General features: G+C 44.2%; 2 protein-coding genes across 3 annotated transcripts; one reads left to right on the forward strand and one right to left on the reverse strand.

Annotated features, from left to right (window-relative positions):
• Nucleotides 1-426: 426 nt before the first annotated feature.
• Nucleotides 427-7,822, reverse strand: pax9 (paired box 9). 2 transcript variants are annotated; one of them, XM_061844525.1, is made up of 4 exons: nt 7,651-7,822; nt 5,615-6,289; nt 5,472-5,534; nt 427-1,263 (listed from the first exon to the last, which is right to left on the reverse strand). In XM_061844525.1, exons 1-4 carry the CDS (start codon nt 7,652-7,654, stop codon nt 1,076-1,078), a joined length of 930 nt encoding a protein of 309 aa, XP_061700509.1. In that variant the 5' UTR covers nt 7,655-7,822; the 3' UTR covers nt 427-1,075. The 2 variants fall into 2 exon arrangements, with proteins under 2 accessions (XP_061700509.1, XP_061700510.1); XM_061844526.1 differs by lacking the exon at nt 5,472-5,534.
• An 8,419-nt stretch (nt 7,823-16,241) lies between these two features.
• nkx2.9 (NK2 transcription factor related, locus 9 (Drosophila)) lies at nt 16,242-19,091 on the forward strand. The gene is made up of 2 exons (XM_061844384.1): nt 16,242-16,555; nt 17,962-19,091. The coding sequence occupies exons 1-2, from the start codon at nt 16,378-16,380 to the stop codon at nt 18,525-18,527; spliced, it is 744 nt and encodes a 247-aa protein (XP_061700368.1). The 5' UTR covers nt 16,242-16,377; the 3' UTR covers nt 18,528-19,091.
• Nucleotides 19,092-21,938: the final 2,847 nt, after the last annotated feature.

Consider the following 21,938-nt stretch of genomic DNA (forward strand, 5'->3'; position numbering starts at 1 on the left):
CCCCGAAGGGGTCCAAAAATTGTTCAATGTACGATAGTGACGTCACAGAAAAGCGACGGGAAGAACAATGAAATGCGCATTCAATAGATTATTAATTTGTGTCACGTTTGCGACACGCAAAACGGCAGGAAACTGGCAATTGAGGGGTTACCAATTACGCCATCTTGCGTGTCATAGAAGTCAGAGAACACGGAAGCGTGAACGTTTTTTTTTTTTTTTTCTCTATCGTTAATTTATCCGATTGGTGACTGTGACGTCATTGGAAGCGACGACGGTCGGGCGCTTCGACAGACTGCCGATAAAGGCAAAAAAAAAAAAACTCGTGAGACCCTGCAAATTCCCAAAACGTGGCCGTGGACTTCACACCGAGGTGTCAACAATTCTTGAGAGCTTTTTTTTTTTTTTTCCAGCCCGATACGAGTATTCGTCCCGGGTGAGTACAACTTTTGTACAAGAAGTTTCACTTAACACAACGATGGTGTACTAGTGCCAACTTCTAGGCCTACTCAACTAAATGCTTGTACTGATTTTATTTCAATATATGGTAGTTATACTTGCCCATCCTTACTTTTTTTTTAAAGAAGAGTTTGAACATTTTAGGTTTACCTGTCAGAGTTTAAAACTTGCAATGTTGGTAGTTATGTATTTCGTAAATATCATTTTTACTTCGTATTGTCATGAGAGGAAGCCCTCAGCCCCCTTTAGTAAGATGTGTGCCGCGGGTCAAATGTTGGGAATCACTGCCGTAAAGCACGAAACAAAGTTTAAAAAAAAAAAAAAAGAAAGAAAAGAAATGAAGCACCCTGAACGCAACATCTTTGCCCGTCCTTTCCAGAGTGTCAATTTGGTGAAGTTCTGCGCATGCGCGGAATGACAGCGTTTGGTCCACCTGTTGCGGGAGTATTCCGTGGTGCGTTCGCGGCCACGTGGGAAGTTCGATAGTTTCGTCGACAAAAAACAAAATCCTGTAGTCCTTCATTTAGGGGATCGAAAAAAATGTCATCGGGGAGACCACGCGGAAGCCGCGACCGCCGGGCGGACGGCGTCGCGACCCAGGGAGGTCCGGCAGCCGCCGTCACAGCTGCCACTGGCCGGCGGCGGCGGCGGCCGCGGCTGCGGCGGCGGCCATGTGCGTGCGGTCACAGAGGCCGACGTGGTGCCGCTGGACCCCGTGGAGGCTGACGCTCGGGTGGTGGGCCGCCGGGAGGCCGGGATGCTGGCCGCCGTGACACAGCTGCTCGCTGTGGGCCAGCCACTCGGCGTCTGCTCGGGTGGGAGGAAACAAATTAAATACAATCAAGAAAAACAAATCAAATGCTCCATGAGAATCAAAATGGCGGCTAGGTGAATCAAGCTAATGTTCCGTTCATTTGTGCAAAAAGAAAAAAGACTCGCCAAAGTAGAGATTTACGGATTCAATTCGTGCACTAACTGGGAACAGTCACTGGCAACACCTGTAAGATTATCATAATAAGATGAAAAAAATAACTCTGAGGAAAAGAACATTTTGGTTGCATTTGCCAGCCGTCATTAGCGTGCTCGGCCTGCACCGACGACACCGAGTCGACGTAAAACCGCAGCAGGTCAGACCAGGCGGCTGTTCCCAATCATTCGGGATTAGGTCGAAATCACCGAAATATTCGACACGACCTTCGACTTGCATGGAAATTACAAAATTACCAGCGCCATCAATTCGATGACGTTGGGGAACGAACAACGACAAAAATACTCCCAAGGGATAATTGTGAGGTTTCCTCTCTAAAGAGGGTCGTCGAGCATCTTTCAGATCGCGAGGAGAGGGAAGGGTGGTTGCCGTGGCAACGCCCTGAGCATCCGGCACTTCCTGGCAAAGACGGACGCGCGGTCACTGCTTTGGAAGTCTTGGAACTTTTCTGACACATTTCTGGAAATGTCGGAAACTGGCCTCCTGAAATATGTCGCGTCATAATCGTCGATGCCCCTTTGGTTCATTTTCCGTCCACTTTTCCACATTTTAAGTCTCCTGCATGATCAATCAATTAATCAATCATGAAAAATGAAAAAAAAAAAACTTATTTAGAGAAAGGGGCAGAAAGTGCAGATCTGTTCAAATATCAGGAGGAAAGGTCAAAAGTCGGGGGGAGTGACTCAAAATGAAGTCCAGGTATACCTGAAAAAATCTGTGATGTAATCAAGTATTTGTACTTGGTTACTTTCCGTGCAACACTGTGACGAGAGACCTTTTGACCTTTCTCAACATAAATGTCAACGATTTCGTTCAAAAGTCAACATTTGAATTTGGCGTCCTGTTTTGGGACGTGATATGAAATTTTTTTTAAGGTATCATTACTGTACTTGTATCGTTACACTACTACTTGTACCCAAGCGACGTCTGAATACTTTGACTAGACGAGTGAAATCAATTCTTTCACCAGTATTTTTTTTAATGCCAGTATTTTTGTACTTTTTGTACAGACCTACTTCTGCCACCTCTGTCATGCCGTTCTAAACCCCAAACTTTAAGACTATAAATATTCATAGATTTAAAAAAAAAAAAATTGAAGTTGATTGATTAAATGTTTGAAACCACTTTAGTGGCGACTCGACTCACGGGTGCGACAACATCAGGCTGTGCCTAATATTTAGATATTTATAGCCGAATGATTAGGAACACCCGCTGGCTCTGATCCGCTTCAGTTTTCCATCTCTGCGACGTCCCAGTGCAGTTAAAACCGCTGGCAAATGAAAAAAATGACATTTTGTCCGTCAGGCTCTCAATTGTACCCGCGCAGGTGGTCGTGTCGGCTGTTATTGGAATTGGATTAAACGACTTTATAATGTTACTTATGCTTTATTTGGCTAAGGGACTGAGCCGAAATGTTGGCGAGAGCCCTCGGTTGGCACCGGTTCGGCGGCAACTCGCTTTCCCTTCCACGTCCCAGGATGGCGGCTGGCAAGTGTAAAAACGCTCATTTTTTTGAACCGGCTTCTCATTGAGGACGCGCAGGTGTTCGCGACGTGTGCGGAATCGAATTTGCACAAATGTGCAGTTGGAGCATATGAAATGGGGGGCGTGGTGAAATCTGATCAAAGAATGAATGTTTTTCTTGTTTGTTTTTTGTTTTTGCAATCTCGGCGGGAGCAGACTTGTCGAGTTCAGGTTTGGGGGTGGGGTGGGGGGGGATTCGTCAAACGCGCCCGGCATCATTTATTTATGACGGCATCATTTATTTATGAAATGCAAACCCCACCCTCCCCTCACTGACACTGTCCAATTTGATTCCCCCAAAAAATGCTTTTATGTGACAAATGAAAGGCCACGTTTAATGATGTTTGCGCCCGTGGCTGAATTATGACGCATGATGTTTTCAAATAACACCTCTTTGATTCCAAATGAGTGCGCATGCGCATGAGCGATGCCGCGGGACGCTTTGCCCGTCAGCCAGCCAAATTTCCAACGTCAACATTTTCAGCCTTTCATTTATGGCGTGAATGTTTGACAGGCGTGTAAAGACCCCAACGTTTTATTTTACAATCTCTCTGGATTCATGTACTCGGATTACGCTAGCAATCTTGCTGCCCTCATTTAATGCATCCGAAGCGTAAATATATATTTTTGTTGAGGCATTTTCAGATTATCCAGAATTTGAATTGATTCATTTCTGTTTTTTTATTTTTACATTTCCTTACTACTTATTGTGGTGCAGTCAGTCTTGATTAGATGTTGGAGAAAATCAAATTTTTAAAAATATAATTTTCTTCCACCCCGTCATATTTATTTGTGATCACATTTAAATCGAATTTTTCAACAAAATGTTGGTAATTTTTTAAACGACATTTTGCGCAAATTTAGATGCGTTTATACGTTTAAATGTTGCATTTTTATAGAATTGTATTTAAGTCACATTAGATGAAATTAATCAGAAGACAGAAAAGACAAATTTTGTAAATGTTTTTTTTTACGGTTATTTGGCGGCTTCATTTGAAGGCATATTCAATTCTTTGTAATTATTTCTTTTTTGTATTGTTTGGTTATTTGAAATTCAATTAAAACTCAACACACACACACACAATCCCGCTCTGAAAATATTATCTGTATTTCACTCAGTTTGAAGTCGTATTGTACCTTGACGTATGTAAAAACAGTTTCTACAATAGGATAATATATTTAATGAAAATGACTCGCTCACGAAATTTTCGCATCTGGTGTCATCACAATATTATTACCAATATTATGGGATATTCAAAACATCCATTAAAAACTTCCCTCTGCACCCCCCCCCCAAAAAAAGAAAAGAAAACTGGATGCGCGAGGGTCTTTTTTGGGGGGGAAATAGAGAAGCCCCCCCCCCCATGTCAATCAACGCAGTGTTGTCCAATTAAAATTTTGATTTCCTCATTTTGAAGAAACTTCTTCTAAAAGCAACCGTAGAAGTGGCAAATAAATTGGAAACAAAATAAAGATCCAGCTTATTGGTGCAATGTTAACGCGATACGAACAGCCCGTTTAATAAAAATAAAACATGTACAACGTCAAAAAAAAAAAAAAGTTCCAGTGGATTTGGATGACTTTAATGACTGCGTAGCTGATTTGCACAATTTCTATTTTGTAGTTTCCCTTCTGACAATTGAAGTGGAATTGTGTACGTGCCTACTTTCTTCTGTAATTGTTTAATGTATTTATTATTAGGGGGGAACTATTTTTATTCTTAGTGTTGCACATTTGTTTTGAACATTCATACGTCTTATTTGTTGCAAATATTAAATGTAAACCAAAGGGAGCACATTTCTAAATTTAGTAGATATTACGTCGCATTTTTCTTTCTTTCATTTTAAATAATATAAAAGTTCACCGTTGTTACGCATGAAAGCTGCAATTCATATTTTGATGCAAAGCGGGTTTTATTTCCCGCGAAGCAATTACTTTTCACTTTTGTGTGTTTAAGCTTTTAAATGAACTTCATCGCACTCGCTGCGTATGAAATTAAAACTGACTGACGTGAGCAGCTTGCACCTCAACCCCCCCCCCCCAAAAAAAAATCATTTTTCTAAGTGACCGTGAACATTTGCGCGGTTTCAATTGGAAGCAATTCCATATTTTTGTTGAGTTTTGCAAAGGATTTTGAAGGATTAGCGAAGCACATCTGCTGGTCGTTTGCGCACGTGCACCAAATTCATCTTCCGCCGCAAATTCCTCCGTGAGCCTCCCCCGGGGTGCAGCTCGGGTCGAAGCCGAAAAAGGCAGCCTGCCAGCGGCTTGACAACACTCCCCTCTGCCGCCACACCCACCCTCCCTCAAAAGTGCAAACAAAATCTCGTGTTGACACCGAGTGTTAATATTGATTTACAGCGGGTGGTGTTACATATCTATCCGGGGAAAACAAATAGTAATTAAAAAAAAAAATGTAAGAAAAAAAAATTGCTAATTTTCGGATATGGAGTCGTGCGGGTTTTTTTTTTTTTGTTTGTTTGTTTTTTGTTTTTTTACGCACCCAAGAAAAGACGTGCAGACTTTTTGGAAAGCATCCAACAAAGATGCCCCGGCGAGGTCAGCGCTAAAGTCGATCATCAGATGAGAGATGAGAACACACGCACGCACGCACGCACGCGCATCGTGACGTCGGCGCCATCTTACTTTGCTGCTCGGTGATGGAGCGGATCCCCAGGATGTCCGTGACGGAGTGCGACGAGGGCCAGATCCGGTGCATGGCCATGTGACCCGGCAGCGCGGGCACGCCCGACGGCGTGGGCACTTTGGACGCCGGGTACGAGTACAAGTGGTTGTAGGGCAGGGCGGCGGGTTGAGGTCCCGCCGGGTGCGCGTGCTGGTGCGCCGTCTGGTGAGACGGCAGCGGCGGAGGCGGCGGCGGCGGCGGCGGCTGCTTGCCGGACTCGAAGGCGCCCTGCTGCGCCAGGTTGCCGATCTTGTTGCGCAGGATGCGCGAGATGGAGCTGACCGAGGGCAGGTTGAACTTGTCGCACACGCCGTCGGCCAGCAGCCGGTCTCGGATCTCCCAGGCGAAGATGCCCGGGTCGCGCTGCTTGTACGTCCGTATGTGCTTGACCACGGTGGGCGTGGTGACGCGCGGCTTGCTGCCGCCGATGGCGCCGGGCAGGATGGAGCCGGTCTCGTTGTAGCGGGCCAGGATCTTGCTGACGCAGCCGTGCGAGACGCGCAGCTGCCGGCTGATGTCGCACGGCCGGATGCCGAGCTGCGCCAGCTCCACGATGCGCAGGCGGATGGCGTTGGGCAGCGGCCGGCCGTTGACGAACACGCCGCCCAGCTGGTTGACCTCGCCGAAGGCCGGCTCTGCGAGGCCAGGACGACAGGGGTGAGTGGCGCGGGCTCGGACGGAGGCCGCCGTGGTTCTTGTCCGGGCCCACGCGAAGCCGAAGAAGCTGAGACCGCCTGGTGCTGAGGCGCGAGCGCACCAAGGGCAAGGCCGAGGTCAAATGCGGCCATTTTCGAGCGCCTCGACAATGTTTGCCAAAGGGATTTCGAGGGATGGGGGGGGGGGGGGGATCAACTGTTTCTACGTTTTGCAAGGCTAAAGATTTCATGGCGAGACTCCGATGGGCCCAAAAAAAAAATAAAAATAAATTAAAAAAAAATCGAATTTGGACCGGAACTTGTGCTTGCTGTGTATCAGTCATGCTGAAACTCCGGCGTGTCAAAATTGTCATTGGTAAAAAGTCAACGCAACCGTAATACTGACACTCGAGTATAGAAAATTAAATACTTATATGCATTGGAAACATTGCTCAGTGACAGAATGGCGAAAAAAAGTCAAATAGTATTTGGAAGGTATTACTGAGTCACGTGCAGCGAAAAGAAAAACTCTAACGTAAAAGTGTCAACATGAAGTGAAGTCAAATGCTGAAACTCAACAAGTGTGCAAAATGCATTTGATGCGCGCAGTCAGCGATGCAAAACGCTGAGAAAAAAAAAAAAATCGAGACAAAATCAATCCTGACGCTCGATGCCGACATTCGCTTGCGGCCAAATCGAGGCACGTTTGTGATTTTTTTTTTTTTTCCTCATTTTTTTTAATAGATGCACAATGCTGAGACTTGAGCAACGGTTTCGTGCAGTCGAATTTGCGTGCATGCTTTTTTTTTTTTTAATTTTAATTCACAAGGCTCAGCTTCGTCCGAGAGGAATGTTACGATCAGGCCGACGCTCAAGTGTGTGAAAAGTTAAAAAAAAATGTATATAAAGGTTGACGCATGCTGGGACTTGCTCTTCACTTCACACATGACGCCGCCGATATTATTTGTGTTTAGATTTACATCTATATTCCACTGCACACCGGTGAAAATCAAGTCACACACACTTGTGTGTGTGTGTGTATTTGCATTTTTCCCTCATGTTGTGCCTCTTTTATGTTTAGCATTCTTTACAATTGGAGGGGGGAAAAAAAATCCAAGTCCCTCTTCATATCCTTTTTGTTGTCCCAAGTGAGAAATTTGATCCGAAATCATTTTTTGGATGCTATCGAACATTTCGAAGCGTCGAGCAGAAACCGCAACAAAGTTGTGAAAGTTCGCGGCGAACAAGTTTCCGTGGCGCCCCCCAAAGCCCCCCACTCCCCCCCCCCCCCCTCTTACTCGCAAAACGTCGGCGCACCAAATTGATTTCCACGATCACTTTGACGTCGCGTGTCGACTCACCCATGGCGTCGAAGCCGCAAAGCAGGAAGACGGCGGCGGCGTCCGCTTGCTGCTGCTGCGGCGGCGGCGGCGGCGGCGGCAGCGACGGCGGCGTGGCCCTGTTGCTCCTGCGTGGCTCCCGCTCGGCGTCCAGCGTGTCCAAAACAGCGCAAAGCCCTCCTCCCAGTCCCAGTCCCAGTCCCCTCCCTCCCCCCCACCCACCCCTTCCACGGAAAAGTCCTCTCCGGTGCGGCCCGGCACCGAGCCGACGGGCCCCGGGAGCGAAGCCTTGCAAAGCAGGAGCGAGGCTGGCGCGATGGCGGGCGGGAAGACGGACGCGAAGCTCGGACGCGTTTGGCGAACACGCGCCGCTCCTCGCAGCTTTTTGACGTTCGCACGTCGTGAGGCTGGGCGCGCGCCCGCGTCCTCGGCACTGTGATTGGCCGGCTGCTGCGAGGGCCCGCCGCTATTGGTCAGCGTCTTTGAGATGACACTTGACCCCCCCCCCCCTTCCTCACGCTCTGGCATGTCACCGCCAATGTGTTTGTTATTGAGACAGATAGTACACTAGTGGCAACATCCACGCTGCGTGGGTGCGGATTATCCCACTCCCCCCCCACTCCAGCCCCACTACGGCCCCCCTCCAACTAGAAAACCACTTGCAAAGCCCAAATTTGTACATTTAGCAGCAAGCACAAGCGATTTCACCGTTGAAAATTCCACGAGAAACTGGAAAAGGTCCGCTCTCGTGACACTTTTTTCCACGCCATTTGAGCACGTCACGTACGCGAACGTTTGCGTGGAATCTGCATGCATCTTTGCATTAAAAAAAAAAAAAATGAAAATAGCCCCAATATTTCACAGCCGGGCCTTCTTCCATGCGCTCACCTGCGAGCCCCTTAAAAAAAAAAATTAAACAAGCTTCCAACTTTTTGGGTTTTTTTTTGTTTGTTTTTATTGTTTTTCATTGTCGTTTTGCGGCGAACTCGCCGCCTTTCGGACAAACGAACGCATCGGCCTACCCACGCGTGGGCCCGAGTCCCATCACGCGGGAAGCGTTGCCACCAGAATCGATCACGCCAGCGATTTTTGCACACAAACGTGGGCGGAAATCCAACCCCCCAACTGAAAAAAAAAAATACAAATCTTATAAAATGCCAAATATGGAAAAAATGACGTAAATGCAAACACCGTGGAGCATCATTGTTATGCTTGCACATATCATTTGTGTTTTATAAGCGATTCCATAAATATGTATATATTTGTGGATAAATATTTGGACTTATTATTTAGTTTTTGTTGTTGTTGCACTTCAAGTTGAATGATCTCAATTTTCGGAAGTTTTCGTCGTGGAAAAAAAAATTGTGCTTTGGCTTATTTATGGTGAACATTTGTCAAATGAAAACAATAACGTTGATAAGATTTTGAATGTAAACTAAACATGACTTCGGCTGTGTGGAATTAATTTTCAAATCAACTTTTCTCTTTTCGCGTCAGTTGTCTTTTTTGTTTTGACTTTCAGGAGCTTATTTCATTTTATTTGTTTATTTATTTTTTTAAGCATCGTGCTTCTTTGCTGGAACAGGCGAGATGCTAACCCCCACGGAGGTAGGAGGGTTACGTGGGATGAAAAAAAAAAGAGGGGGGGGGGTGGATACGCAAAAGCACTTGAAAATAAATCTTCAGCGCAATTAAAAATATGTTTTCCTGCTCGTCAGAATCGCATAAGGAATAAATGTTTTTGTCCAAGTGAGGCCTTTTAAATCAAAACGCTCGTTGGACCTCACGTAGGCCCAGATTTTATCATACATAATATATATTTGTCCCCGATTTGTTGATTTGCGATGACAAATGAATGTGGAATGCAACGTTTGGGCTTGCGGAAAATAATATTCGCTTATCAAATGTAGCGTAGTTTTTTTGTTTAAATTCACTTTACAAGTTCAACATTTGCGTTGAAGACATTAAAGAAAAACATAGCCTGCTTTTGCACGATATTGAAACCATAAAAAATGGTGACCAAGATGTCATCTTAATCATCATCAGAAATATCATAGAATTCATTTATTGCCGTTTTGTGTGATTTTTTTTTTTTTTTTTTTATTGTGGTTGGAAAATGATTGTGAAAGCATTCAAAGTTCTGTTGTGAAAACCATTTAAACTTTTTTTTTAAGTGAAAAGCTTATTATGCGGCCTGAATTATTAAATAATTATTCTTGTCATAACAATTTTTACCTAGACTCCACAAGTTGCCTTCGAACTCGAAATGTGTTGAAAATGTTTTTTTCCCCCCATAGTTTGTTATATTGTTTTACACTTCCAGGCCACCGTAGTTTGGGTGAATTTTATTGCCTTGTCTTCATGGCTCTCCTTCATATTTGTCAAATCATAACATTTGGCTCTTTGCTGTCATGTTGGAATAGTCGTCAATGGTGAAGTTTATTTGATACATAAAGCATCATCCTTCAAATTATCTTTTTAAAAAGCACTTTTGAACATTTCCTACTATCCTTACATTTTCAAACCCCCCCCCACCCAAAAAAATAAATAATAATAATCAAAAACGTCCTTAATGTTGCTGGCCTGCACTCGACCGGATGTGGACCGGGACGCGCGCCATTTTACTTCCGAACTCTTCTTCTACGGATGTTTGGACGTGTGCGTGCGTCTTCCATCTTTGTGCCCACCATCTTTGACCTCCCCACGTGACTTTCCCTTCCGTGCGTTCAATATTGACACAAATCAAACTTGACGACGCGCCGCAGTTTGTTGTGACATCAAATATAATAAATGTCGGTTACTAATAATAAAAAGTAATGACTATAAATTTAAAAAAAAAAAATGCATTGAATGCACGATTGGAGCCCTTTTGGGCCCGCAGCAACTGTTTGAAAAGGAAGTTGATGCAAACAAACAAACAAAAAAAGAGAACTCAAGTCATATTTTAGAGGAAGAGCATTGAAAGCGTCACGTGATGTCACGCGATGATGCCGTTCAACAAAACATGGAATCAAAATGCGGGAAAATCTATTAATCTGTCACTTATTGGGAAAAAAATAACATTTGGGGGTTTTCAATTATATACGTTTTTTGTCTTTTTTATTATTGTAGTTTTCCTAAATTGAAAATATTTCATTTTTTTGTCATTTATTATTATTATTTTTTTTAACTATATTCTTTCTTTTAACGTTCAGATGTTTTTGGGGCATTTTTAATTTTGTTTCCCCTTTCTATTCATTGTATTTTTAACCCACCTTTACTTTTAACATTTTCATAATTTTTATTTTCCTTTATGTTTTTGTCCTCCTCTATTTTCTATATTGTTGCTATTCTTTACCATGCCCCCCCCCCCCCCATTTCCGAAGATGACAAATTGCTCGTTTTTTGATTGACATTCTCCGAGAGAGGTTGAGTCCAATTTTGTCCGTGCATAGTTTTGACATTTTATAACATAATAACGGAACCGGACGGTTTTTGGTACCAGCACTGGTGTGCGGCGGTTCCAGAAGAATTCTTAATTAATTGAGTGAAATCACTTTGTCACGTGCGCTTTTCGGGCTTTGTTAGCGATGCCGCGGCGCCACCTGGCGGTCAACTGAAAGCACGACGTAAACTCGTTTGATGAGCGGCGTTGAGCGCAGTGCGATGACGCGTCCGGCAGGGGGCGGCAAAGGAACACACATTAATAGCGACACATCAAGATAGTGATGCAATTATGAGGCACAATACAGTCATTAAAAAATAATGTTTAGCACACTTGACACCAAAGTCTTTTGGCTTCTTCAGGAGGCAGCAACTCTTTTTATGATTTTTTTTTTCTTTTTCTTCTACATAGCAATGACAAATGCCAATATGCACTGTTACTGTTTCAGATTTTATTTTGGAGCATTGTTTAAATGTGAATAATTCCCATGCACTGGCACAACTTGAAATGTATTTTGAAGTATTGTTTGCATTTACAATTCAGGTGGCAAACTTCCCGCTTTGGTTGGCAACATGCGGCACGTCGTCACTTGAGCGTTGCAAGGTTGACTTCGGAAGATGTCGGTAAGTTCAAAATTAACATTAACAATTTGTTTTATAAAAGGTGCATGCAATATGTAGAACTACTGCAAATAGCATGTGTACTGTAAATGAAAAGGCTGACTCATAACTGTTGAAATTGCACTCAAATTTTTTTTTTTTTTTTAAAGAAATGTTAGCTTGCTCCTCCACTTGGACAGATTTGGAATAACATCACAACAAATGTGAACATCTAACAAATCTATTGATAATTTCTTTTTCGTGCCCTAAAAATGGGGAAAATTTGGAAAGATTATTTATAGACCAGAAAAGTACTGGTCCAGCCCTCTGGAGGTCAAATTTGGGTGACTGGGACCCATCGACTTTGACACTGTTGGTTGAAACTGAAAATAAACCCTTAAAGTGTGACCAAAAATGACAAACGTTACAAACTATTCTAATCAAGTTGGGACGTTGTTACAAATGTTAATAAACAGTACAATAATTTGCAAATCCCTTCAGCCTACACTCAGTTGAATACGGTACAAAGAATTTATTTATTTATTTATTTATTTTTGCAAATATCAACTAATTTTTAATGTGATGCCAGCAACACATTCTGCTTTGCGTTGCTCAACGGTCTGAGGTTGTTGTATTTTTGCACTTTGAATGGCTTGCATAAGCGGGGACACCACCTGGGGAAAAAAAAAAAAAAAAAAAACGCTTGGATGGCAGCATATCTTGCTCCTAAGCCTGTATGTTGGAACGGTGCCTTCAAAGAATTGCATGGTACCAACTCGGTGGGCACCCCCCCCATACAGAGATGCTGGCTTTTCACCTTTGTGCTGAGAACAATCTGGATGGTCCTTCTCCTCTTTGGCCCCAGATGACTCGGCATCCTTAATAATAATAATTTGAAATGCGGACTTGTCAGACCGCAGCAGACTTTTCCCACTCTGCGTCTGAAATCCAGCTCCGATGGGCTCGGGCCGCCAAAGACGACCGGCGGCATTTCTGACTGGTGTCGGGTTTATGTTTTGCATGGTAGAGTTTTAACATGCATTTGTAGACGCAGCGATTGAGCGACTAAAAGGACGGACGTTATTGTTGTTCCATTTGATTCCTCAACAAAATAATTGACAGATTAATCGTGCATTAAAATCAAGAGTAGTTGCAGATCATATTTTGGGGAGCCCAAAAGGGCCTTCAGCTATCTGCAGTCGCTCACGAGGGAGGCGTATTTGCAGCGCAGTTTTAGGGGCCCCGTCGAGGGGTCTCCCCGTTCTTGAAGCAGGAGAGGAGAGCAAATATTTGGTTGCGCTAAGGCCCGAGGGGGCTCTCAAAGCGATTTAAAGTGCGAGTGTTGACGCTCTCCAGTGGAGTGCCCACCTCAGGGGGGGGGGGGGGGGGCGCAACGTTCGTAGCGCCTGCGACGATCCTGCACGCCGCTGCCGTTCGTCCCAGTGGACGCACGACGCCGTCAAACCTTTTCGCCTGTTGGCAAACATCCGCAAAAAAGGCATTTTTGATTCCGTTAAGTGTTTATGGAGTAAAGTGTGCTGTGGTTCTGATCCGGAAGTCATTTTGACCTCGATTTCACGTGGATCCAAATTGACATCTATTTTGAAGTACCATATGGTTTGTATATTTTTTTTTTTCAAATTGTAAATCATAGGGCCGTCGAATATTTGATCAGTTATTCTATTGACTAAGAGAGCTAATGGATAAAAAATAAAATCTTGCAAAATATATTTTTCCACTTATTGATTAGCAGCTGAAGAAAAGTCAATTAGGACAATTTTGTATGGGTGAAACTGAAATCCGCTCGTGTTTCCTTTTTCTTTTCATCAAATTTTCTTACCAAATCAATTCTATATTTGTGACATTGTCGGTTGATTTTTGTTCGTCGTTCCCATCTCGGATTTTAAAACAATTTGAAAAGGCTAATAAACACAATCCAAGAGAAACAAAAAGTCACGTGATGCAGCGAAACATTGGCATGACTATTTGCATTGGATTGTTTTGCCCTTGGTCACTTTTCGGTTTTAGGAATCAAACTCGGGCCACATGGGGTGGGGGGGGGGGGCGTGTGTTGTCTTCCATGTCGCTCCGTCCCTGCTCGCCTCATCCACACTTGCAACAATCAATAACTGCAACAAACCCAAAACCTTGCGTTTGTGTGTCCTCGTGGGTGGTCGTCACAGCCTGGTTGGGGGGGTTGTCTTTGCACAAAGGAGGAAGATGTCGAGGTCGGTTCGGGCATTTGTTCCACGCGGGCCGCCATTTTGCATTTGTCGGCCCTGATTGACGCTCAACGTTGGCAGGATAAATCCCAGCTTGTCCGTGTTGTCATGGCTCTCAATGGAGGGGAAGGGGGGGGGGGGGGGGACGACACCACTGCTACACGAGATGGGAGGACCCCCCTCAGACACCCTGAAAAAAAAAAAGGCAATAGCTTACTGTGCACGTGTCATGTGGACACTATTAAAATGACGTCAAATAATCACATTTTTAAAATTTTCACATTTTGCTAATTTTCCTCCAAACTCTACCGCAGGGGTGTGCACACTTTTGCCCTCGTGGGGGCGTTAAGCGAGGGCCGGGTCATTTGCAGATGAAGAAAAATTGTGGACAGCAAAGAAATTCATGAAAATAAATTCAAATTACGAGCCATTGAATTGAAATGATTTAACTACCTTTTTAGTGCACTTGTAAAATGTTCACTGCAGATAAAAATAATAATTCAATTTTGTTAACAATAAATTAATCAACTGAGGATAAAATCACAACAATAAAGAAAAAATATTAACTGTATATGGAAAATGTTTTTCTAGTATTATTGATTTAATCACTGACATAAATCAATGAACTCATTATAGTATAAAATTAAAAAACAAAGGAATTTGAAATGCAAGTGAAAAAATAATTCCATGAGCAATACAATTAATTTTCTGATTTTAAATTAACCAATTAAATGAACATGTTTCGACGACGACAATGAGACCTTGTCCGATTCTTGTTGGCGTTCATTTTGCGATGTAATATTTCAGAACATTTACAATTGCAATAATCTGCACTCTCAAGAATTTCTACTCATCAGCATTACCCAAAAAATATTTTTTGTTTTTTTCATACATATTTTATGGCACTCCTTTGATATTATTTGCATTTCTCCCATACCAGGAACAAAAAAAAAAACAAACTTTGCCGATCCCCAAACCTTTATGGAAATGAAATTAACTCTTACGGAGATACAATTATCTTGTTACTCACAAAGTGTATTCATTCATTTTTAATAATGAAATATTAATGATAAATGTAATGATTTATATTGGAATCAAAAAGTGCATTTCCCGAAGGACCTTTGACCGCAAAGTCACGCCAATTCCGTTTTGGGCTTTTCTCCAATCAGTGTCGGTGTTTGCAAAACAGCAAATGCGTTTCTCAAAATGACTCGCGCGGCGGAAAAAGTCACTTTCTTGCTCAAAAGCACTAAAGTGGAGCAAATAAAAATAAATAAAGTCAAAAATCTTGGAGACAAAATCCAAATTTGGCAACACAAGATAACATTTCACCACCATCTTATTCACGATATTGGGGATGTTGTAGTCAATGTAAAACGCTTACTTCATGCTTTATCATTTCTCATTAAAGTTTGAACATGAGTAAATTGTGACAGATTTTGTTGAAGGATTCAAAACTTCATTTGAATGGAAACTTAAAATCCATCATAAATCACAAGTCCAACAAAAAAAAAAAAAAAAACCTGTCTTGGGTTAATTGCAGTTACAGTAAAAACTTTCATTCATTTGGATGTAAAATTTTCAAAACTTAAAGAAAATTCTGTAAAATAAATCCCCAACATGTTATTTGATCCCAAATGACAGCAATTATTTGACTTATTTTGATGCAGAATTTCTATAAAATCCTCAAAATGTTGGCCTCCTGAATTTTTTTTTTTTTTTTTTTTGTGCGCGCAAAAGGCAGCGATTTCCTTATTTGGATGACAAAATAGTCGCAAACCTGACTAAACGTTTGTGACAGACAAAAGTTTTATTTTTATGTTTTTAACCTAACCACAAAATATTTAAATATTTGTTTTGATCCAAAATTGCAGCAAACCCTCCTAAAATTTCATTCCAACGATTTAAAATATCCGAAAGGTAACGTGTATCATTGAGATATTTGATAAATGACGTCAGTTTACCTTCTTTTTTTAACTTTGCATTAAATGATTTTTTTTTTCATCCCTTGCGGTTTTTCCCGTCACCACATCGTGACGTCACGGGGATAATTGCTGACTAATTGTATGCAAATATTTGACACGTTGTTTGGGCTGTGTTAAGGAGGAGGGGTGCTGAGAAGGGAGGGGGGCCGTGGGGGGTGGGGGGGGGTGGAGGTGTCCTGTATGCGTGATAATGACACGCGGGCTTTCCTCGTGTTGCCACCCAGGACGTGATTCATGGCCTCGACAATTAGCGTGACGTGTTTGCGGATCGTGATGACTTGTGGCTTCTTTGTGCATTCCACCCCCCCCCCCCCCCTCTCCTCGACACTCCATTCAGGTGCAAAAGAGGGGACTGGGCCACTATATAATGGCGGCTGTATTTGTGTCCTGGGCAGCCGCTCGAGGGGACTTTCGTGGAATCGCCCCAAGCGCTTCCTTTTTAGTTTCGCTTTGTCCACCTTAATTATTTGACAAAAGTCACAAGCGGATTATTATTATTATTATTATTTTACTTGCGAATGGCGGCGCCCACCAAGTTCAGCTTTTCAGTCCGGAGCATCCTGGACTTGCCCGAGCGCCACCCGAAGGCCTCGTCGGCGTCCTGGGCCGCGCGCTCTCCGCTCCCCGCGCACCTCCCGCCCCCCTCCACCTCGTCCACCTGCCGGATGCTCGACTGGGACCGAAACTCCCGCTCGTGTGAGTGCACTTTTTTTTTTTTTTTTTTTTTTTTTTTTTTTTTTTTAAATCAGTACCGATATGCACGACCGACGGATCTACGGGTGCCCGCTTGTACGGAGGTGATCGTCCCTTTTTTTTTTTTTTTAACAAAATTTCACATTTTAACCTTGTGAAAGGTTGTCAAATGCTATTGAATCCTTGACATATTGGTTAGCACAAACAGGAAAAAAAATAAACGTCTTTTTATGCAACCTCTAAAAAATGCCCCCCCCCCCCCCAAAAAAAAGTCAAATCATCCGAAATTCTTTTAAAATTACGGAGGGGTGGGGGTGCAAAGAGTCGTGATGGATGAAACGATGAAAAGATCAATCAAATAACCCTTCCAATATTTCCCCTTCCCGATGTGCAAAATTACTGAAAATGTATATGTATATATGTTTTAAAGTGATAACTCCACGAATTAACTCATATAAGGGCCGGGGGGGGGGGGAAAGCGTTCCGGCAAAAGATTTCAGTTTTTTTTTACTGAGTGTAAAAATCTCACATCACTTATTAGTTGGATGATGAAAAATTGGTCAAAGACGCAATGATATACTTGGTGTGATACTCGCCATCAAAAAGTTTCAACTTTTTTTTTAAAATGCTCTCTAAATACATTGGCTTCCGCTCTTAAAATGTTTTCAAATATGGGGAAAAAAATCTGGCAGCTGGTTTGTCAGATTTTTCTTCTGTTTAAAAAATAATAATATATATAAACAACCTGACGACAATACCCCACATATTTAAGTATAAAAATGTGAGTTAGATATATATATATATATATAATAATTATTATTATCGATATTTCCTTAAGTGTCCGGAATTGGCAGTACATTGTACTGATGTAGATTGTACGCAGCAATTCTTCCATTTTGATATTCAAATTATTTCCTTGTTTGCTTTAGAAAATGTGTTGCAGAATTGACTGCGATTTTGCACAACTTTAAATTGCGATTTTCCTTCAAAAACAGACCCCCACCCACCCCCCCAACCCCCATATCAGAACCATTGTCGATAAATCCAGATCGACCAGCTCCTCCGAAAGAAATCTGCAAAATCTGCAGAGGGCTTCCATTCTTACTTTAAAATGTGAATTTGTGAATTGATTTCTGAACGTATTATTTTATGATCAGTTTACATTTTTTTCTCGTTATTTATTTACATATATTTTTCAGGCTATTCTTTTTGGAATTGAAAGGGCATTTTTATTGCAGTTGTAGGTACACAATTTATTAAGCTAACCCTTTTTTCAAATGTAGACGTTTTTTCATTCCTATTTTTATTTGTAAAAAGCCAATTTTAGAAAACACCATTGCATTACCCAATGAATTTCATTAAAATAAATAAAAATCACGGCGATTGTCGTGGAATTGCGCTGTGTACAGTTTGGGACGAAGGCAGCAGCAGCAGCAGCAGCAGCAGCCTAGAAGCTTCTCCGGGCTCTCCGGCCTCTCCGGCCTCTCCGGAATCGGACAAACCGGAACCCGACACCACCGCCGAGCCTCCGAAGAAGAGCAAGAAGCGGCGCGTTCTGTTCTCCAAGGCGCAGACGGTGGCGCTGGAGCGGCGCTTCCGCCAACAGCGGTACCTGTCGGGCCCCGAACGGGAGCACCTGGCCCGCGTGCTCAGCCTGACGCCCACCCAGGTCAAGATCTGGTTCCAGAACCACCGCTACAAGACGAAGAGAGGTCTGAGCCCGCCAGACGAGGTTCTGGAGATGCCGCGGCCTCCGCTGCCGCATCGCGGGATGCTGGTGCCGGTTCTGCTGGGCGACGGCGGGCGTCCGCTCCACTTGCCTCTGGGGCCTTACCCGGCTGCGGCGACCCTGCGGCATCCCGCGGCATTGGCGCTGCATCCGCGCCCCCTGCAGGACTCTCGAAGCCCGGCGACGCGCGGGCTCGCCTGGACGGACTTGTGGAGCGACTCGGTCCACTTTGCTCGGTTCCAGTGACGTCATTCCACAGCACGCGTGCGCCAACTCTGAACTTTCACCCCCCCCCCCCCAAGCAACTTATAGCTTCCCCGAGAAGGAAAGATCACTTTGCACATTTCATTTTTTTTCCCTACGTTGTTAATATCTTCATAATTGCGTTATAGCCTGTAGATTACTATTATTTTTTTTTAAATATCTGGTGCTATGTACTTGTATGTTACTGATTGTACATTTAAACGTAGAGCAGTAGGCTACCCATTATGCAAAATGGCGGCAAAAACTATATATTTTATTATCAGAAAACCTTCAATGTTAGGCTATTGATTGTCCATAGCGCTTATATCCTGTTCAATTCCACCTTTTTTTTTTTTTCACCGGATCCCCTCCCCCTGACTTCCGGTGAGAGGCAAACGACATCCGGAACCTGTCGCCGGTCAGGCGCAGGTCGACACGGACGACCACCGGCAGGGAATTGAACCCACGGTGCCTCCAGCGGCGGCCTCGGGCGAATTTGCACCACCGCTTCCACGCGATTTTTGGTGCTTTCTTTTAGAAAGGAACGCAAAAAATAAACTTTTTATTTTCATGTAAAAAGTCACCATTTACTGCTCTATCGATCTATCTATCTATCTATCTATCTATCTATCTATCTATCTATCTATCTATCTATCTATCTATCTATCTATCTATCTATCTATCTATCTATCTATCTATCTATCTGTAATTTAACACGCCCCCTCCCCCAACAAAAACCTCCTTCCCCATCAAAACGTTTTAACCCTCCAACAAGTGCCTGAGGGGATTTTCCGAGACTGAGACTGGAAGGTGAATATCCCCCCCCCCCCGGCACCCCGCCCCCCCCACCACCACCACCACCACCAAAGTGTAGAGGAGGGTCCATGTTGCACCGAGTCGGGGTCCTTCCCTGCCAAAGAGGCGACATCTCTTGTCCCTCGAGCTAGTTTCTGTAGCCGGGGATCGGATCGCCGAGGTCCCCCCCGGGTTAGGGGTGACCACCCAGGTCCCCGTCTTTGGTCCCCCCCGGGTTAGGGGTAACCACCCAGGTCCCCGTCTTTGGCCACCGCCCATCTCACATCGTACCCGCCGACCCCAACGGTGGCTGGGGGACCCGCGTTACCTTTTCGGGCTGTGCCGGGCCGAGCCCCATCGGTGCAGGGCCGGCCACCAGGCGCTCGGTGCCCCACCTCCAGAGGGGGGGCTTGCTTGGAGGAAGGTTTAAAAAAAAAAAAAAAAGTTTAAAATGAGCTGCTTTAATATGAAGAGGTGTACTTCCTTCAATTTGTTCATTTTTTTTTTTTTTTATCTGGAGAGCGGGAAAGAACCACTGATTATGACAAAGGTAAAAGTCCTGCTCCAATAGAAAGTTTTTCAAAACAAGACGTTGACTTCATTTAGTTTCTCACAGCGAAATGTTGCTCAAGTCCCCAAAGGAAAACCCAACGATGGGATGAAAATCCGCTTGTGGATAAGAAAAAAAGAAAAGTAGCGCGAGAGTTACATTTCAATACGAGGCCATTTTTATTTTTTAGCATCATCGCCCTAGAAACGTCTTTTATTAATATCCATCTGAAACCGTGATGCGAGAGGCGATGAGGACTCGGCTTACGTAGACCAGGACTCGGCGACCTTTTTGAGGCTACGTGACCTGTTTGCGGCAAATTTTAGACTCGGTTCAATATTTTTGTTTTCATTTTAGGTATTTTAAAATTTTAATTCACGTAAGCAACCCGGATTCAGAATTTAAAGCAGAAATCATAGTAACAATTTGTGGCCTGTGGTATTTTGAGAACATACCTCGCGGGCGGCTTATATGGTCCTCGCGGGCTGCCGTTCGCCCGCGGGCACCGCGTTGGTGACCCCTGACGTAGACTCCGGTCTTCCATTTCAAAACTCATTCGTTTGACTTGTATAGCCGTCAATGGCAGCGAGTGTCGTTTTCATCGATGGGAGACAAGAAAGTCATTCATCAGCTGCTTTGACGGCAGCCCTCCTTTAATCTGTGATGTGAAAAATTTTACTCGAGAGCCAGAGAGAACTCGGGCGGGGGGGGGGGGTAGAATCAGACATATTTGAATTAAAATCCTTCAGATTTCGTCATTAAGAGACTAGAGAATCCGTCCTGGGATGCCAGACCTTTGACCCGTGACACGAAATCATGAGCCAAGAGCCGACGAGAACTCCGGAAACGTACAAAGAGGTTTTCTTTTCATCATCGGGAGTCGAGAAATTATTTTTTGTGATGTTGAAGCTGCGGCACGGAAACAACCGAGAATATTTGGAATCGTGGTTCCGAGTCCAAAAGTCTTCGAGTAAATAAATAAAAAAAAAAAAAAACCCCAACAAAACCAGTAAATCACGTGAGTGTCGGGGCCGGATGTGTTAGGGGGTGGGGGGGGGGGTTCTGGTGTTTTCCCGCCCCCCCAGTGATGTTGTTTGCTCGTCCTGTGACCCCCGCGGCCCGTCATCTCCGTCACCTGGTCCTTTGTGGGCCTCGTCGGGGGCCACCTTGCGTCCCATATGGAGGGGGGGGAGAAGGGACGGACGCCTCTGAATGGACCATTGTGTCCCACCCCCCCCTCCCACCGGCCTTTTCCTCGAGGGGGGGGGGGGGGTCCGCAAGGGGAGCGAGACAAAATGTTTAGTGTTTCAATTCTGGTGATGTTTAATCAGCGCCTGCGACAAATTTATGAGCTTTGAGGCGACAATGGCGCTGCGGAGCATGATGGGGGCTCCGGGGGGCTGCGGGGGGCTCCGGGGGCGGACAAAGACAGGCTTTTAGGGGTTGCCACCGGTGCCTTTAAGTTGCCCCCAGGAATTGTCTGGGGCTCATATCAGACGGCTCATCCTTTAGTGCTTTCGACTCGCTCGAGTCCCGCGGGGGCCTCATTGCAGTCTACTTAACTCGCTGGCGGTGTAGGCCACACGAGGAGTTGGCTAACACACGCATTTAGTTGTGGGGGGGGGGGGGGGTGACAAATAGAATGCAGCCAAAAGTGCTCACAATTTGGAGAGGATGCAGGGGGGGGGGGCGTCAGATAGCAAAAACAGACTCGGGAGGAACACAAAAATGTTTCTGGACCAGGAGACCACGGTATGCAGTTTTCAATTAAAGCATTTAACAAAATAATAATAATAATAATACAGTGACGTCTCCGTTCTCAAATGAAAATTTTGAGATTTTTTTTTTTTTGCTTCTGTTTTTAGACTGAAAATCGGTACTCGAAGGCCCCGGACAAAACCGGTAAATAACAACGCGCGCAGCCCGACCAGCTGATCCGCGACGTGTCCCGGTAGCTGCACTTGTAGTGGGAAATATCGATTCGGTTTTTGAAGAAATCGTTTCTGGAACCGATTGCGGTTGAGAACCGAGGTTGTACTGGAATTGGGTTTAAGAGAAACACAAATATT

Source organism: Syngnathoides biaculeatus, chromosome 15, assembly GCF_019802595.1.
Source record: "Syngnathoides biaculeatus isolate LvHL_M chromosome 15, ASM1980259v1, whole genome shotgun sequence".
NCBI classification, from domain to species: Eukaryota; Metazoa; Chordata; class Actinopteri; order Syngnathiformes; family Syngnathidae; genus Syngnathoides; species Syngnathoides biaculeatus.

What these genes read in the sequence shown, in the direction of transcription:
- pax9 (XM_061844525.1), bottom strand. An exon ending in CTCCATCACCGAGCAGCAAA is followed by an intron (nt 5,535 to 5,614) that starts GTAAGATGGCGC and finishes GATCGACTTTAG; the next exon opens with CGCTGACCTCGCCGGGGCAT. An exon ending in GTCTGCACGTCTTTTCTTGG is followed by an intron (nt 1,264 to 5,471) that starts GTGCGTAAAAAA and finishes CCACCCGAGCAG; the next exon opens with ACGCCGAGTGGCTGGCCCAC.
- nkx2.9 (XM_061844384.1), top strand. Translation starts at nt 16,378, where the DNA reads ATGGCGGCGCCCACCAAGTTCAGCTTTTCAGTCCGGAGCATCCTGGAC. An exon ending in GGACCGAAACTCCCGCTCGT is followed by an intron (nt 16,556 to 17,961) that starts GTGAGTGCACTT and finishes CGCTGTGTACAG; the next exon opens with TTTGGGACGAAGGCAGCAGC.